Consider the following 17724-nt stretch of genomic DNA (forward strand, 5'->3'; position numbering starts at 1 on the left):
CCTCTATGTAAGTCAGCTCTTAACACCAGTTTGGTAAAAGTTAAAGAATATGTGGTCAGATTTCCAAGGTGTCTAGATAGAACCCGGTTTGGCCTTATGTACTTTAAACTTTATTGTTGATGGAAATATTTCTAAAGTATGTTCTCTTGGACATTTTTTTTGAGACAGTCCTACTCTGTCACCCAGGCTGGAGTGCAGTTGCACGATCTTGGCTCATTGCAACCTCTGCCTTAGAGGTTCATGTGATCTTCCCACCTCAGCCTCCCAAGTAGCCAGGACTACAGGCATGCACCACCCCACACGGCTAATTTTTGTATTTTTAGTAGACATGTGGTTTCACATTTTGGGCAGGCTGATCTCCAACTCCTGACCTCAGGCAAGCCACCTGCCTCGGCCTCCCAAAGTGCTAGGATTACAGGTGTGAGCCACCACACCTGGCTGACATTCTTAATCAGAATAAACTGATTATAATTTAGTTGTTTGTAAATATATCAATAGGATAGTGTGTGATCTGGGGTTGAATAACCTAACCTGTCTCCCATTTTGCAAAGTAAAGTGCACCTGTGGTACTCTGCATACTTTTGTTGTGGTTTATCCCACTACCATTCACTGTGAACACCTGTGTTACTTTCATCCTTGATAGCAAGCAGTATCTTTTTGTCCTAGCATAGTCCCTGCCACACAGAGTGCTTAAAATTCGTTTATTAGTCCTGTTTTTACTGAAAATTAGAGCATAATATTAGCTGATGTCTTAATTAAAATGCTAAAATCAGGCTGGGTGCAGTGGCTCACACCTGTAATCCCAGCACTTTGGGAGGCCAAGGCGGGCAGATTACTTGAGGGCAGGAATTCGAAACTAGCCTGGCCAACATGGCGAAACCCTGTCTCTACTAAAAAATTCAAAGATTAGCTGGGCGTGGTGGTGGGCACCTGTAATCCCAGCTACTTGGGAGGCTGACACGAGAATTGCTTGAACCCTGTGGCTCTAGCCTGGCCAACAGAGCGAGACTCTGTCTCAAAAAAAAAAAAGAAAAACTACATAAATAAAATGCAAAAATTAAGTGACATTTTAAATTGTAATTGCTTTATATCAGTAATTCACATATTAAAATTTGGGGATATTTTGGATATATCCCCATATTAAAGAGTATTTGAGAGTGAAAATATAAATACAGGTACATTTATTTTCTGATAGAGCTTTTAATGTTAGGCTGTATATTTTTTCTTATCCAATATGCCCTAGGACAGAACACTTCCTCAAATTTAAAATGATTTAAAAACTTGAAAAATAGAAACTGATGAAAATTTTTTGGTAAAAATGTGTTTTTTCCAGATGGTTGTCCTTGCCATCTCAGTCAGAGCAGGCAGTGATGTCCCTGTCCAGTTCGGCTTGCCCGTTGCTGCTGACGTTACGAGACCATTTACTTCAGTTGGAGCAGCAGCTTTGTTTCTCCTTATTTAAAATTTTCTGGCAAATGCTTGTAGAGAAGCTGGATGTATACATCTACCAAGAAGTAAGTAAGAATAGACTGTTTTTGGGCTGTGATAATAAAGACAACTGTTATATGAATTATTCTTTGTTTCAGATAATTCTTGCTAATCACTTCAACGAAGGAGGAGCAGCCCAGCTGCAGTTTGATATGACTCGGAATCTTTTCCCTTTGTTTTCTCACTATTGCAAGAGACCAGAAAATTATTTTAAACAGTAAGCTCAACATTTAACAATTAATATTAATGTATCAAATTGTTACAGGAGGCTAACTCCTTTTAACTTTAGGGTTCTGGAGATGTTTGGGTGGGATAAGATCAGTTGAAATTTTAAAACATTGTCTATCTACTGTATGCTTACAGCACAATGGGGAAACCAAGATGATAGATGTGACCCATGACCTCAAAAAGTTTCAGAACTAGATATAAATTACATGTTGGGTTTTGTTTTCTAGTATTTGGTTTAATGCTTCTAGTTGCTTAGTTACTGGAGGAATAAATAGAAAATGAAAACAAGTACAGTTGTGCCCTATTCACTAAATATAAGAAATTACAGGGCCGGGCGTGGTGGCTCACGCCTGTAATCCCAACACTTTGGGAGGCTGAGGTGGGCAGATCACAAAGTCAGGAGATCGAGACCATCCTGGCTAACATAGTGATACCCTCATCTCTACTAAAAATACCAAAAAAAAAATTAGCCAGGCCTGGTGGCGGGCACCTGTAGTCCCACCTGCTCGGGAGGCTGAGGCAGGAGAATGATGTGAACCCGGGAGGCGGAGCTTGCAGTGAGCCAAGACTCTGTCTCAAAAAAAAAAAAATTACAAATATGTTTAATACCTAATAGGCCAGGCCTGAAAGAAATTTGTTTCCTTAAACATTTGACATTAATTTTGGTTCTAAATATAATTATAGTTTCAGAATTTGTTGATCTAAAATTTATAGGCCAGGCATAGTAGCCCACATCTGTAATCCCAGTACTTTGGGAGGCAGAGGTGGGAGAATTGCTTGAGGCCAGCTGTTTGAGACCAGCCTGGGCAACATAGCAAGACTCCATCTCTACAGAAAGTATTAAAATGAACAAACAAAAAAAAGCCAGGTGTGGTGGTGTGGACCTGTAGTCCTAGCTACTTGAGAGGCTGAGGCTGTAGTGAGCTATGATCGTGCAGTTTCACTCCAGCCTAGGTGACAGAGCAAGACCATGTCTCAAAAAAAAAAGTAAAATTTAAATTATGTTTGGGTTTTGTGAGGTTATAAAGCATTCCTTTTAGACTTATAAAATGAAAGCTTATGTTTACATGTTTCATAGGACTGTTTTTAAAATTTATTTAAATGTTCTTTCTGCTGCTTTCATTTATCTCTTATTTTTGTCTTTTCCCATATTCTAATCTACCTAAAGTTATAGCTATATTTAATATAGTGTTAATATTAAGTATTGTATTTAGAGAAATAACGGATACATATTGAAATAGGGATCGTATTACCTTATAGTAATCTAAAGAAATAGCAACTCTGCACCTGTGTAGTCTTACCATGTTAAAAGAACCAAATAATAAATCCATAAATATTTTTATAGAGAACATGTGGACCAGCAGTGCAGAGAAGCTGTTTAGGATTCTCAAAATTGTAATATAATTGATGCAGATAATGGAGATCTCATTTCCCTCCTTTGTTTTCCCTAAACAGTATAAAAGAAGCCTGTATTGTTTTGAATTTGAACGTCGGTTCTGCACTACTGCTGAAAGATGTACTGCAGTCAGCTTCAGGGCAGCTTCCTGCCACAGCAGCATTAAATGAAGTTGGAATTTACAAACTGGCTCAACAAGATGTTGAGATTCTACTTAATTTGAGGACAAATTGGCCTAATACTGGAAAATAATGTCTTTCAGAAAAAGGTTTCTTTGGTTTTTGTTTCTAAGAAAGAGGAAGCCAATTGGATTTCAAGTTATATGATGAAATTCTGAATTAATGAAACTGGAAAACTTTATAGAATTACTTATTATCTTGGATTTATGGTGTTATTAAAATGCTGACCATATTTCCTTCATCCTCTTGTTCCTAAGGAAACAAAAACAGAAAACGAAACAATGAAAACTCAATTCTATTTACAAGTATAAATGCTGAGTATGTCTGTTGAAGACAAGAGCAGAGATATTAAATTATAACCAACTTTCAATTTCCTGTGCTAATTAAGGGAAATTCTGTTGTGGATAATCAAACATAGCCAATAAATTTTTTTAAAACTCCCTTTGAATGCATATTTGTAATTGAGGCACCTGTATCTAGTTTGGGAATTAACTGTATTTCCCTGAGGAAACTGGCAGGGCACAGTGTCTCATGCCTGTAATCCCAGCAGTTTGGGAGGCTGAGGTAGGAGGATTGCTTGAGGCAGGAGTGCGAAAACATCCTGGCCAACATGTCAAGACCCTGATGCATGCCTGTAGTTCTAGCTTCTTGGGAGGCTGAGGTGGGAGGCTAGCTTGAGCCCAGGAGGTCAAGACTACAGTGAGCTGTGATTGTGACACGGCACAGCAGCCTGGGCAAGCGAACAAGACCCTGTCTTTAAAGAAGAAAACAAAACACATTGTGAGATGGTGAATAAGATAGGATTGTTCTTCATTTCTCACAAATGCCCTTCTATTTTAAATGCTTCCTAGTTTCATTCTGTGTGACAGTGGGCAACCCTTTCTTTCTGGATGAAACATTTCAGGCCATGGCACTCTGACTCAAACATTCCCATGTGGTAGTGAATGTAATTAAACATTTTTATTATTTATGTAACTTATGAGACAAAAGTCTCAAAAGTTTATTTTTTCTTGTAACTTTTCCTTGTCCTTGGGGTGTATTCAATAATAGTTACTTGACTAATAAAATCTCAGAGTAAAACTCTTTAAAAAATTGAGCTAGATTCCCTGGAAACTTTCCACAACTATTAAATTTTATTCCAATGGTTTTTCTCTGACTTAGCGGTGGGTTAGTACTTTTAATCCTGTAATATCTCAAAATCTAAAATTATCAGACTAACATGCAGCCTATGCTACTGATAAACATTTACTTTGTGATAATTTTGAGGAAATATTTTGAGATAAATTCTATTAGTATGTATTTTACAGAGAGAGTTTCCAGCTAGTGTGTTGAGCTCAAAATGTTTCTGTTAGTTGTCCTAGCATATTGGTGCTTCTTCACCTCATCCTTTGAGAATTGCTGGGGCTTCCTATTTAGAATGGAGCTGGCTGGGCACAGCCCATTACATGCCTGTAATCCCAGCACTTTGGGAGGCCGAGGCAGTGGATCACTTGAGATCAGGAGTTTGAGACCAGCCTGGCCAACATGATGAAACCCTGACTCTACTAAAAATACAAAAAAATTATCTGGATGTGGTGATGCGCATCTGTAAGCCCAGCTACTGGGAAGCTGAGGCAGGAGAATCGCTTGAACCCGGGAGGTGGAGGTTGCAGTGAGCCGACATATTGCCACTGCACTCCAGCCTGGGCAACAGAGCAAGACTCCATCTCAGGAAAAAAAAAAAAAGAATGGAGCTGCCTCTGGAACTTCCTCTCTAACCCCAGCATTTTCCCCTCCTATTCCCAAGTTTAGGGACTTTACCGTCAGCCTTCCCTGTCCTCACTTTCCAGTCAGCTGAAAGTTTCAAGGGAACAAAATATTTCTTTCAAAAGATAGGAACCTGTTTTAAAGGTATTAATTGTGCTTCAAAATCATGCCACCTTATTAAAATATTTGTCACTTAAAAATAAACTTACACTTCCTCCTTGAATTTATCCAAAGTTATTTTATGTCCATCATCTTGTAAATCTTCATCTTCAGTGCATAGACCCAGGGTTTTTAGGGCTGTAAAATAATGAGAAGAAATGAAGTGAGAATTTTACAAAGTGAGAAGTATTTTCTGCTAGAAAAAATTGTGGAATGACCACAAACTATTACCTCAATTTGTAGAATGTACTGACCTTCTTTATACTGCACAAATGATATGGTGCCTCTGCCTGAGGAGTCCATCATCTCAAACATAGCCACAATGTTAGAGTTATCCATAAAGAAAGGAAACGCCACGCCTGTTACTTTTGCAATTCTCAGTCGTTCCAATAGAGATATTAAATATTCTTTTGGTTTTTCTGCAAAAGAATAGTTCCAGCTCTTTCTGATACGAAATTAAAATATGTCGCAAATAGAAGTAGTCATTTAACAATTATTAAACAGCTATAGCAAAGGCACTGTACTAGGCGCTGGGGACACAGGCCTTAGTTTTCATAAACAGTCCAGCAAGAAGGTAAGACATTGAACACTTAAATAATTACATATACAAATGCCCTATCTCAGATGATAGAATAGAAAACTATAGAGACTGGACCTGGGCATTTTTTAGAAAAACTCCCCAAGTGACTATAAGTTGCAGACAGGGTTGAAAACCAAAAACATAGAGGGAACAGCATAATACAGGGAAGAAGTTGGCCACCTAAATAATTGATAAGATATAAATAATAGGCTGGGCATGGTGGTTCATTCCTGTAATCTCAGCACTTTGGGAGGCCGAGGAGGGCAGATCACCTGAGGTTGGGAGTTTGAGACCAGCCTGACCAACATGGAGAAATCCCATCTCTAGTAAAGTTAGCCAGGCGTGGTGGTGCATGCCTGTAATCCCAGCTACTCGGGAGGCTGAGGCAGGAGAATCGCTTGAACCCGGGAGGCAGAGGTTGCAGTGAGCCAAGATCACGCCACTGCACTCCAGCTTGGGCAACAGAGCAAGACTCTGTCTCAAAAAAAAAAAAAAAAAAAAAAAAAAAAAAAATATATATATATATATATATACACACACACACACATATACACATACACACACACATATATAAAAATATGTATATAATAAAAACAAAGACTGATAAATATGGTCCTCCAGGAAGCACATGTACTCATTTCTAACAAAGCAATTTGGATATTCTGTAGTTTAAGCAATTTTAAAAATAAAAAATCACGATCAACTTACTTTTCAGAAATAATGCAGAACAATCATGATGAAAAGCCAAAAAGAGTAGTGATAGAGCAGTTTGGATGGTATATACCACTCCTGCTGCCTGACCATTTTATCATTTCAATCTTAAGCTTTACTCTTACATTTTTTTTTTTTAGTTAGAGACAGGATCTTGCTATGTTGCCCAGACCAGTCTCGAGCTCGTGGGCTCAAGCAGTCCTCCCACCTCGGCCTCCCAAAATGCTGGGATTTATAGGCATGAGCCACCATGCTTGGCCAACTCATATTTTCTTTAAAAAATTTAAGTAACGGCTGGGCACGGTGGCTCACGCCTGTAATCCCAGCACTTTGGGACGCCGAGGCAGGTGGATCATGAGGTCGGGAGATCGAGACCATCCTGGCTAACACGATGAAACCCCGTTCTCTACTAAAAATACAAAAACTTAGCCGGGCGTGGTGACGGGTGCCTGTAGTCCCAGCTACTCGGGAGGCTGAGGCAGGAGAATGGCGTGAACCCGGGAGGTGGAGCTTGCAGTGAGCTGAGATTGCGCCACAGCACTCCAGCCTGGGCGACGGAGCGAGACTCCGTTTCAAAAAAAAAAAAAAAAATTTTTTTAAGTTACATCATTACTGAGAATTTCATGTTTATAAAAGTAGACAGAAAAGTAAAATGAACCCATCACCAACTTCAACTGTTAAAATTTGTGGCCAATTTCACTACAGCCCTATCCACATCAATTTGTGAGGAACAAAGTTAATCTTGTTTGTGCCCTAATTGAAGAGGACTGACAATTAACAGCATAAACAATAGCCCAAACCATCTCAGTTGGTTCATTTTATGCAATTCTGACTGAAAAGGTTAAGCAAACTTTCCACTCAATCAGTGCCAAAACCATTGCACCAGATCAGCTGCAGACAAAAAAGCACAGCTTTCAATGGAAAATTTTAAACGTGGGATCAAGATCCTGAAGCAATTCTTCAAAGAACTGTTAACAGGAGATGAAACGTAGTTCTACAGTATCATCCCAAAGACAAACCCAATCAAAGCAATGGCTACCAAGAGGTGACATGGTCCAGTCAAAGCACAAGTTGACCAGTCAAGAGCAAAGGTCATGGCAACACTTTTTTGGGATGCTCAAGGCATTTTGCTTTTTGAATTTTTGGAGTCCCAAAGAATGATAGCATCTGCTTATTATGAGAATATTTTCAGAAAGTTAGCCAAAGCTTTAGTTAAAAAAAGCCCAGGAAAATTTCACCAGAAAGTCCTTCTCTACCACCACAATGCTCCTGCTCATTCCTCTCATGGAACAGGGCAATTTTACAAGTTTCAATGGGAAATCATTAGCATCCACCTTACAGTCCTGATTTAGCAACTTTTGACTTTTTTGTTTCCTGATCTTAAAAGAATCTTTAAAGGGCACCCATTTTTCTTTAATGATATAAAAAAGATTGCATTGACATGGTTAAATTCCCAGGGCCCTCAGAGTTCTTTAGGGATGGATTAAATGGCTGGTATCGTTGTTTACAAAAGTATCTTGAATTTGATAGAGCTTATGTTGAGAAATAATTTTTAATCTTTTAATTCCATTTTTCCATGAACTTTTTGAAGTCCCCTTATACATACTTTTTCATGGTGAGAACACTTATAATCTACTCTGTCAGCAATTTTCAAATATAAAATATATTATTAACTGTAGTCACCATGATATACAGTAGATCTCTTGAACTTATTCCTCTTTTGTCTGAAATTTTGTATGCTTTGGCCAACATCTCCCCAATCCCCCTGCCCTTCAGCTCTTGAGCATCATTAACTCTTTTTATGAGTTTGACTTTTTCAGATTCCACATATAATTAAGATCATGAGGTATTCTTCTGTGCGTGATTTACTTCACTTAATGTTTTCTAGGTTCATCCATGTTGTTGCAAATGACAGGATGTCCGTCTTTTAAGACTGAATAGTATTTCATTGTGTATATATCACATTTTCTTTATCCATTCATCCATGGACACTTAGGCTGATTGTGTATAGTGGCTATTGTGAATAATGCTGCGATGAATACAAGTGCAGGTATTTCTTCAACATACTGATTTCATTTCCTGTGGATATATACCCAGTGGTGGGAATGCCAGATAAGTTCTATATTTAAGTTTTTGAGAAACCACCATATTGTTTTCCATAATGGTTGTACTAATTCACAATCCCACCAGTAGTGTACAAGGGTTCCCTTTTCTCCACATCCTTGCCAACACTTGAAATCTTTCATCTTTTGTTAGTGTTTTAGAGATGGGGTCTCATTATGTTGCTCAGGCTGGTCTTGAACTCCTGGACCCAAGTGATCCTCCTGCCTCGGCCTCCTGAGTAGCTGGGACTACAGGCACGTGCCATCGTGCTCAGCTCTCTTTTGTTTTTTGATAACAGCCTTTCTAACAGGTGTGAGGTGATATCTCATTGTGGTTCTAATTTGCATTCACCCGATTAGTGATATTGAGCATTTTTTCATATACCTGTAGGCCATTTCTATATCTTCTATGGAAAAATGTCTATTTATGTCCTTTGCCCATTAAAAAAAATTTTTTTTTTTTTTTAACTATTGAGGTCTGACATGTTTTGGATATTAACCCCTTATCAGACATATAGTTTGCAAATATATTCTCCCATTGCATAGGTTGTCTCTTCACTCAGTTTATGTTTTTAAATCTTTTAATTTATAGGTTTCCACTCCATCTTTTTCATCCCTGGGAATTTATGTGTTGAAACCAGAAGTAGACTTTTAAATCTAATATTGTGCCTTACTTGTACAAATAGGCTCTAGCAATAAATAGGCTACTAAAGGCAGTCACATTTTGTATGAGGTCTTCTGTTTCTTCTTCCTGGACCATATGTCAAATTCAGAAACTGGAAAAAGGCCAAGTTTGAATTTCAACTCACTGCATTTCATTTTAAGGCTTGAATAAGTAAATAATGCTAATGGAACTTGGTGTACCACTTTGATGAAAATCCAAACCAGGCTTATTGTGTATCCTTTAGGCTGCATGGGATGTCACAATGTTTATGTTTGGAGACTACAATTTATACTCTACCTGCTTTTTAAAATGTTTTGAAAATGATCACAACATAAATATATATAATAAAGACAGAATCTTTTTAAATCATGAAAGGAAGAGCCAAATGTTACTAACCACCTATGTTACAATGTCAGCTGATATAAAAAACAATTTTTCAAGGGATACAATGTTCAGGTTCAACATCTTAATCATAATAGCTAACTGAGCCCTTACTATATGCCTGGTACTGTGTGAAGCATTTTCTATGGATCATTTCATTTACTCCTCACAACAGTCACTTGCTCAAGGCCACACAGCCAGTATGAATCCAGGCAATGTGCTTCTAAAGCTTGCAGACTTTACCACACTCTACTAAAATATGGGAAGCATCTTCAATGGTGAAATCTAGTCAGTCATGATAGTCTCTATTGAGTTTTTTCTCAATAGCTTTCAAATTCATTTTACTCTACCACTCCCACAGCAATCTCTCTCATTTGGGTTACTATTAATATAATTGTCTAATTTTATTAAAGCCATCCCCTAAAAATTCATATTCCCTCTTTATACAGCATAGAATTGTCACTGGGAAATGGCAGCATAGCCAGCAACCATATATATACACACATACACACACACAATGTGTGTATATATATATACACACATACATATATATACACACACACCCATATGTGTGTATATATATATACACATACATATATATACACACACACCCATATGTATATATACACACACACGTGTATATATATAGACACACACACCCATATATGTACACACATATATACAGTATATATATATACATATACACAGTATATATAAACAAATATATGTACTCTATTAGTATGTTTTCATGCTGCTGATAAAGACATACCTGAGACTGAGTAATTTATACAGGAAAAAGGGTTTAATAGACTTACAGTTCCACATGGCTGGGGAGGCCTCACAGTCATGGCAGAAGGCACAGAGGAGCAAGTCATGTCTTACATGGATGGCAGCAGGCAAAGAGAGACCTTGTGCAGGGAAGCTCCTTTTTTTTTTTTTTTTTTTTTTTTTTGAGACGGAGTCTCGCTCTGTCGCCCAGGCTGGAGTGCAGAGGCGCGATCTTGGCTCACTGCAAGCTCTACCTCCCAGGTTCATGCCATTCTCCTGCCTCAGCCTCCCGAGTAGCTGGGATTACAGGTGCCCGCCACCATGCCCGGCTAATTTTTTGTATATTTTTAATAGAGGGGTTTCACCGTGTTAGCCAGGATGGTCTCAATCTCCTGACCTTGTGATCTGCCTGCCTCAGCCTCCCAAAGTGCTGGGTTTACAAGCGTGAGCCACTGTGCCCAGCCAGAAACTCCTGTTTTTAAAACCATCGGATCAGGTCAGGCGCAGTGGCTCACACCTGTAGCTTCAGCACTTTGGGAGGCCAAGGAGGGTGGATCACCTGAGGTCAGGAATTCAAGACCAGGCTGGCCAACATGGTGAAACTCTATCCCTACTTAAAAAAAAAAAAAAATCAAAAAATTAGCCAGGCATAGTGGTGCGTGCCTGTAATCCCAGCAACTCAGGAGGCTGAGGCAGGAGAATCACTTGAACCCAGGAGGTGAGGGTTGCAGTGAGCCAAGATCGTGCCATTGCACTCCAGCCTGGGCAACAACAGCGAAACTCTGTCTCAAAAAAAAAAAAAAAAAGTGGCCATCAGATCTCTTGAGACTTATTCACTATCACAAGAACAGCATGGGAAAGACTCGGCCCCATGATTCAATTACCTCCCACCAGGTCCCTTGCACAATGTGTGGGAATTCAAGATGAGATTTGGGTGGGGATACAGCCAAACTATATCATATACATAAATATATATATACATACATATATATATATTTTTTAGATGAAGTCTCACTTTGTCACCCAGGCTGGAATGCAGTGGTGCAATCTTGGCTTACTGCAACCTTTGCCTCCCAGGTTCAACTGATTCTCTTGCCTCAGCCTCCCAAGTAGCTGGGATTACAGGTGTCCGCCACCATGCCCAGCTAATTTTTGTAACAACCAGCAATTATATTTCCCAATATACCCTAGCTGAGGCAAGTTTTTCCTACCAAATTATTTCAGGTCAGGTCAGGTCTTGCTGTTACACTTAACTTATGAAACTGTTGGTTTTTAGAGCTTTCAGAATTTTGGAATTGAGAGTGGGGGACTGCGTACCTGTTTCCTCAATAGTAATTGCCCAATTAAACCATCTAGTCTTATTTTCTGCAACTCCTCTGTAATTCCAAGGTTTTCAAATTGGGATACATGTCATAATACCTGGGGCTTCAGCTGGGTGCGGTGGCTCACGCCTGTAATCCCAGCACTTTGGGAGGCCGAGGTGGGAGGATCGCCTGAGGTTGGGAGTTCGAGACCAGCCTGACCAACATGGAGAAACCCCGTCTCTACTAAAAATACAAAATTAGCCAGGCATGGTGGCACATGCCTGTAATCCCAGCTACTAGGGAGGCTGAGGCAGGAGAATCACTTGAACCTGGGAGGCAGAGGTTGCAGTGAGCTGAGATCGCGCCATTGCACTCCAGCCTGGGCAACAAGAGCGAAACTCCATCTCAACAAAAAAAGAAATACCAGGGGCTTCACAAAGACACAGGATAAAGCTAGTGTGTCTTTCTAAGCATCAATCATACCTTGGTGAGTAATATAAAACATTTATATTAAGAAATAGGTATAGCTACGAAAGAACAGATCTCATGTATTTTTAGGAGAAAACGACTTCAAAGAAACTTCTTATGCCACATCAGGCTAAGGTCCCAGACACTGAATGGACAAGTCCTTTCTCCTCTGCCATTAGGAGGACTTAGGCAGAAAACTTCAACAGCACTGCATACATACTCTGCATGCCAGCCCACCCCTTCTTTAGCTTCATTACCTTCTTATTCTGGCTCAGTGTTTCTGTACCTATGGTTTCCTCTCCCCAGCTTTGGTGTTTATAAAGATATTTTAAGGAATTCTCATTATTATTATTATTATTATTAAGACAGATTCTCACTCTGTTGCCCAGGCTGGAGTGCAGTGGCACAATCTCAGCTCACTGCAAGCTCCGCCTCCCAGGCTCACACCATTCTTCTGCCTCAGCCTCCTGAACAGCTGGGACTACAGGTGCCCCCCACCATGCTTGGCTCATTTTTTTTGTATTTTTAGTAGAGATGGAGTTTCACTGTGTTAGCCAGGATGGCCTCGATATCCCGACCTCGTGATCCGCCTGCTTTGGCCTCCCAAAGTGCTGGGATTACAGGTGTGAGCCACCGTGCCTAGCCGGAATTCTCGTTATTGAAGATGGTACCCAGCCAGGTGCAGTGACTTTCACCTGTAATCCAAGCACTTTGGGAGGTCGAGGTGAGAGGATCACTTGAGGTCAGGAGTTCGAGACCAGTCTGGACAACATGGCAAAACCCCGTCTCTACTAAAAATACAAAAATTAGCTGGGCATGGTGGTTTGCACCTGTAATCCCAGCTACTCTGGAGACTGAGGCATGAGAATCACTTGAACCCCAGAGGTGGAGGTTGCAGTGAGCCAAGATGTGCCACTGTACCCCAGGCTGGGCGACAGGGCAAAACTCCGTCTTAAAAAAAAAAAAAGTGGTACCCATGTCTCAGTTTTAAAAAAACAGCTACACTATTTATGTGATAGGTATATAATTAATGTATGAGTATTCCCAGACTTCCCTTCCACCAATGAGAATTTTGTCTTTATCTGCTTAGGTTCTTTTCCCCCCATAATGCCTTCTACTGGAAAATTCTGGTTTTGCCAGATGGGTGCAAGGCTTTTTGTGCTGGAGGAAAAAAAGAATCTTCAAGATGCTAAATTGGTTGACATAATAAAGAGCTGAGAAAAACATGCAAGATAGGGAGGAGACAGAAGAGTTGGATGGGCTGAGTGTCATGAATTTGGAACCTGATAGGATCTGCAGCTGCTGTGGAGAATACAGCTGGGAACGAGGAGGAAGGATTTTTGAGTGGTTTTACTGTGGATTATGAATTAAAGTCTTTTTGATTCCTTTCAAATTACTCTTGATTGCTGGAATGACTGTGCTGCTTTGAGTGTGATTCTGTGTTGCAACCGAGATGGCCAAATGGAGGCCTCTGTTTGTGTGTATTATAACTGTTTGAGATGCTCAGAGACTATCCTGAAGTTCACTCAGATCAGGTAAGTGGGCTCATGTTGTGACTCAGAAAAATTAAGTTTTCATTCAGTTGACCCATTGGCTGCCATGGTGCTTTTGTCTTTTCAATTTTTTTTTTTTTTTTCTTGAGGCAGATTCTTGTTCTGTCACCCAGGCTGGAAGTGCAGTGGTGCAATCTCAGCTCACTGCAACCTCTGCCTCCGCATTCAAGCGATTCTCCTGTCTCAGCCTACCGAATAACTGATTACAAGCATGTGCCACTACACCTGATTTTGTATTTTTAGTAGAGACAGCATTTCACTGTGCCACCACATCTGGATAATTTTGTATTTTTAGTAGAGATAGTTTTTCACCACGTTGGCCAGGCTGGTCTCGAACTCCTGACCTCAAGTGATCTACCCACCTTGGCCTCCCAAAGTGCTGGGATTATAGGCGTGAGCCACCATCCCAAGCCTGCCTTTTTAAATTTTGTTGTTCATATCATGTTTAAGATACCCGTATTCAGGATAATCAAAGGTTCCAGTTGGCCTGGGACAGTCCTAGTTTACCATGTTGTCCTGGCATAATTATTAATAGTACCTATTTTCACTCAAAATATCCCCGGTTTGGATGATAACTCATACAGTCATCTTACCCATAAAGAACCACTAATGAAGACAGGAAATGTAAGTATAAGTCAGTGAGGAGTATCCAAATAACAATTTGGTAAATTCTCAAGAGAATCTGCAGATTCATAAATTGCATTCTTCTGATAAAAATTATACAACATATCAAGATGTAAAGAAAATTAGAGAATCAAGCCAAGATGTCCAATATCCAATAATAATTCCAGAAAGATATAGGTAAGGAAAATAAGAAAAATACTTCCTAGACCTGAAAGAAAAATATCTCCAAATTTAATAAGACCATAAAGTACCTAGAGCAGAAACATTAACAGCAACCACAACAAAACCATTCCAAGGCATATATTTAGGACACCAGGGATAAGATAAAAAGACAATCCTAAAAAGTTTCCAGAAAGAATAAACTTGCCTCATAGCCAGATCAAGAATCTGATGACATATGACATCAGAATTCTTCAGAGCAACATGAGAAATTAGAAGACAATGGGGCAATGCCTTAAAAATTCTGAGGGCAATATGTTCCAAGTTAAAATTGTATCCACTCTTATTTTATTTTATGAGACAGAGTCTCACTCTGTTGCCCAGGCTGGAGTGCAACAGTGAAATCTCAGCTCACTGTAACCTCCACTTCCCAGGTTCAAGTGATTCTCCTGCCACAGTCTCCTGAGTAGCTGGGACTAGAGGCACATGCTAATTTTTGTATTTTTAGTAGAGATGGGGTTTCACCATGTTGGCCAGGCTGGTCTCTGACTCCTGACCTCAAGTGATCCACCCGCCTCAGCCTCTCAAAGTGTTGGGAGGTGTGAGCCTCTGTGCACAGCCTCCACTCTATTAAAAAGTTTTGAAGGTAGGAACTCACATTTTTATAGACGTGTGTTCCCCAAATCTTTACCCCTCAAAGCACGCTCTCTCAGGAAGCCACTAAAGATATGCTCCACCAGAAGAAAGCGGTAAAGCAAGAATGAGGGATTGCTGGCTGTGCCATAAAACAGGCTCCGAACACTAGAGAGGCGAGGAGTCGTCTTAGGATCAGAGTGAGGGGAAGCTGTGAATAACCACTGTGTAGCTATCAGTCCAGACTGGAGCAGGAAGACACAGAGCTGGGGGTACGGGGTTTGGGTGGTGGTGGTGGTGGTGGGGGTAATTACCCAATGCATGCAAATGTAATGAGAGGAGAGCTGTACTGTGGCAAAAGAGGGTATGGATGAATTAGTGATGATCACACAAATTTAAGCCAAAAATGTAAATATATTATTAACCAGGGAAAACAACAAGGGAAATATAATCAGCATAGTATAAGGATTATAGATACTTGCCTAACAATATTAAAAATTCTGAATACTGAGGATATCAAAATTGTGACCTAAATATATCTGGAAGATGGGTGTGAGTGGGAACAGGTGTATGAGGTGTGTGTTTAAGAAAGGCGCATTTTCATCTTCCACAGCATAAAGCTAGTATCTAACCTAGAGGGAAAAACATTAAGCAGCAGCAATATAGGCCTGTTATTTAGAAATCTCAAGATAAACAGCAAAGAATATTGCTAAAAGAGTTGAAATTATTCTGTGCAGAAGCTGGGGATAGCAACAGGAATGCTGTTATTATAAGCTTTGGAGTACTTTTCAATTTTTAAACCCCATACATCCACTTCAATAAAGATGAAATTTAAAAATAAATGTTGACAAATATTTTATATAACGAATGTAACATATCCCTTGTTATGATGAAGAAAATTAACATTTGTCTTTATTTAAAAAATTTTTTTTGAGATGGTGTTTTACTCTGTCAACTGGCTTGAGTAGCAATCTCCGCTCAATGCAACCTCCGCCTCCCAGGTTCACGTGATCCTCCCACATCAGCCTCTTGAGTAGCTGGGATTATAGGCACGCACCACCACGTGCAGCTAAGTTTTTGTATTTTTAATAGAGATGGGGTTTTGCCATGTTGCCCAGGCTGGTCTATGAACTCCTGAAGTCAAGTGATCTGCCCACCACAGTCTCCCAGAGCGTTGGTATTATAGGCGTGAGTCACCGCCCCCAAGGAGCTTCACGAATAGCTGGAATTACAGGCCTGCGCTACCACACTCGGCTACTTTTTTGTATTTGTAGCAGAGACGAGGTTTCACCATGTTGGCCAGGCTGGTCTCAAACTCCTGACCTCAAGTGATCCACCCGCTTCGGCCTCCCAAAGTGCTGGGATTACAGGCCTGAGCCACTGCTCCTGGCCTATTTTTTTATTTTTATTTTTATTTTTGAGATAGGATCTCGCTTTGTCGCCCAGGCTGCAGTGGCGCCATCTCGTGCCCGGCCTTTTTTTTTTTTTTTTTTTCCTAATATTTGTTTTAATACTTTAAGACAACTAGCAAGAACTCTGTCTCCTATACATGATATTGGTTGGGTGTTTTTTGGCAAATTTGGAATGTTTGGTATTTCCACTTCCTTACACAGAAGCAAATGGACAATTTTGGCATTTCGGACGCTCCATATGGAGGTCGGCAAATTACAATTCTGCACCCTGGGGAGGACATAAAACCATTTTCACCTAAATATAACTTTTAAATGGCACACCACTCCCAAATTACAAAACGATTCAAATTTTGTAGGGGGTTCAGATGTATAAAAAAAGTCAGGAAAAGCGATCCCCTCTAGAACATCTTCTATCCTACCCTATCAATTGTTTAGTTGCCAGATTAAAAACTTTGGCCGTGCGCGGTGGCTCACGCCTACAATCCCAGCACTTTGAGGCGCCGAGGCGTGCAGATCACCTGAGGTCAGGAGTTCGAGACCAGCCTGACCAACATGACGAAACCCTGTCACTACTAAAAATACAAAAATTAGCCATGCATGGTGGCGGGCACCTGTAATCTCAGCCACTCAGGAGGCTGAGGCAGGAGAATCGCCCCTGAGAACCGCCACCGGGAGGTGGAGGTTGTAGTGAAATGAGATCACGCCATTGTACTGCAGCCTGAGGGACTTTTATTGAAGGCCGCAGAGTTAATCAACAGCAGAAGGGCTCACGTGGCTGGGAGGCAGTGGAAAGCGAGTGTATAAGAGGGGGGTTTCGTGTGGGAAGCGAACCCCACATGGAGGGATGGCTGTACCGGGGCATGGGGGCCCTTACCCGGCCGAAAGAAAAGGAGGGCGCTGGTGAGGTAGCTAACCAGCTCCTTGATCTGATGCTTTTCCAAATACTCCGCGGCTTGGAGCTCCCTGCTGCTGGTCTCCATCGCTCCGCGTCCCGCTGTTGCTAGGCGACTGCCTGGCGTCTCAGCCGTGCGACTCTGTCTCCCTCTACCCGGCGCGGTCACGTGACACGCCTGACTGCCCTGTGGCTGCGACCCGGACCTGGAATTTCTAGAGCTCACGGTTCAGGGCAAGCCTGGGGCATGTAGCAGGGCAGAGAGGGCAGGTGAGGT

General features: G+C 40.7%; 2 protein-coding genes across 5 annotated transcripts in view; one reads left to right on the forward strand and one right to left on the reverse strand.

Annotated features, from left to right (window-relative positions):
* RINT1 (RAD50 interactor 1) overlaps positions 1 to 3732 on the forward strand; it is a 35582-nt gene extending 31850 nt beyond the window's left edge. The window contains 3 exon segments of the mRNA XM_016945648.4: positions 1334 to 1514; positions 1587 to 1705; positions 3172 to 3732. Of these exon segments, the coding sequence (XP_016801137.3) occupies positions 1334 to 1514; positions 1587 to 1705; positions 3172 to 3364 (493 nt within the window). The 3' untranslated portion in view covers positions 3365 to 3732.
* On the reverse strand, positions 1181 to 17595 carry EFCAB10 (EF-hand calcium binding domain 10). Of its 4 annotated transcripts, none has more exons than XM_016945651.4 (5): positions 17430 to 17595; positions 5451 to 5615; positions 5247 to 5334; positions 3520 to 3543; positions 1181 to 1504 (listed from the first exon to the last, which is right to left on the reverse strand). In XM_016945651.4, coding segments are annotated over exons 1-5 (384 nt in total). In that variant the 5' UTR covers positions 17536 to 17595; the 3' UTR covers positions 1181 to 1503. The 4 variants fall into 4 exon arrangements, with proteins under 4 accessions (XP_016801140.1, XP_009452208.1, XP_016801139.1 ...); XM_009453933.5 differs by having other exon boundaries at positions 3482 to 3543; XM_016945650.4 differs by having other exon boundaries at positions 1181 to 1672; positions 3482 to 3543.
* Positions 17596 to 17724: the final 129 nt, after the last annotated feature.

The sequence above is a fragment of the Pan troglodytes genome, chromosome 6, assembly GCF_028858775.2.
Source record: "Pan troglodytes isolate AG18354 chromosome 6, NHGRI_mPanTro3-v2.0_pri, whole genome shotgun sequence".
NCBI classification, from domain to species: domain Eukaryota; kingdom Metazoa; phylum Chordata; class Mammalia; order Primates; family Hominidae; genus Pan; species Pan troglodytes.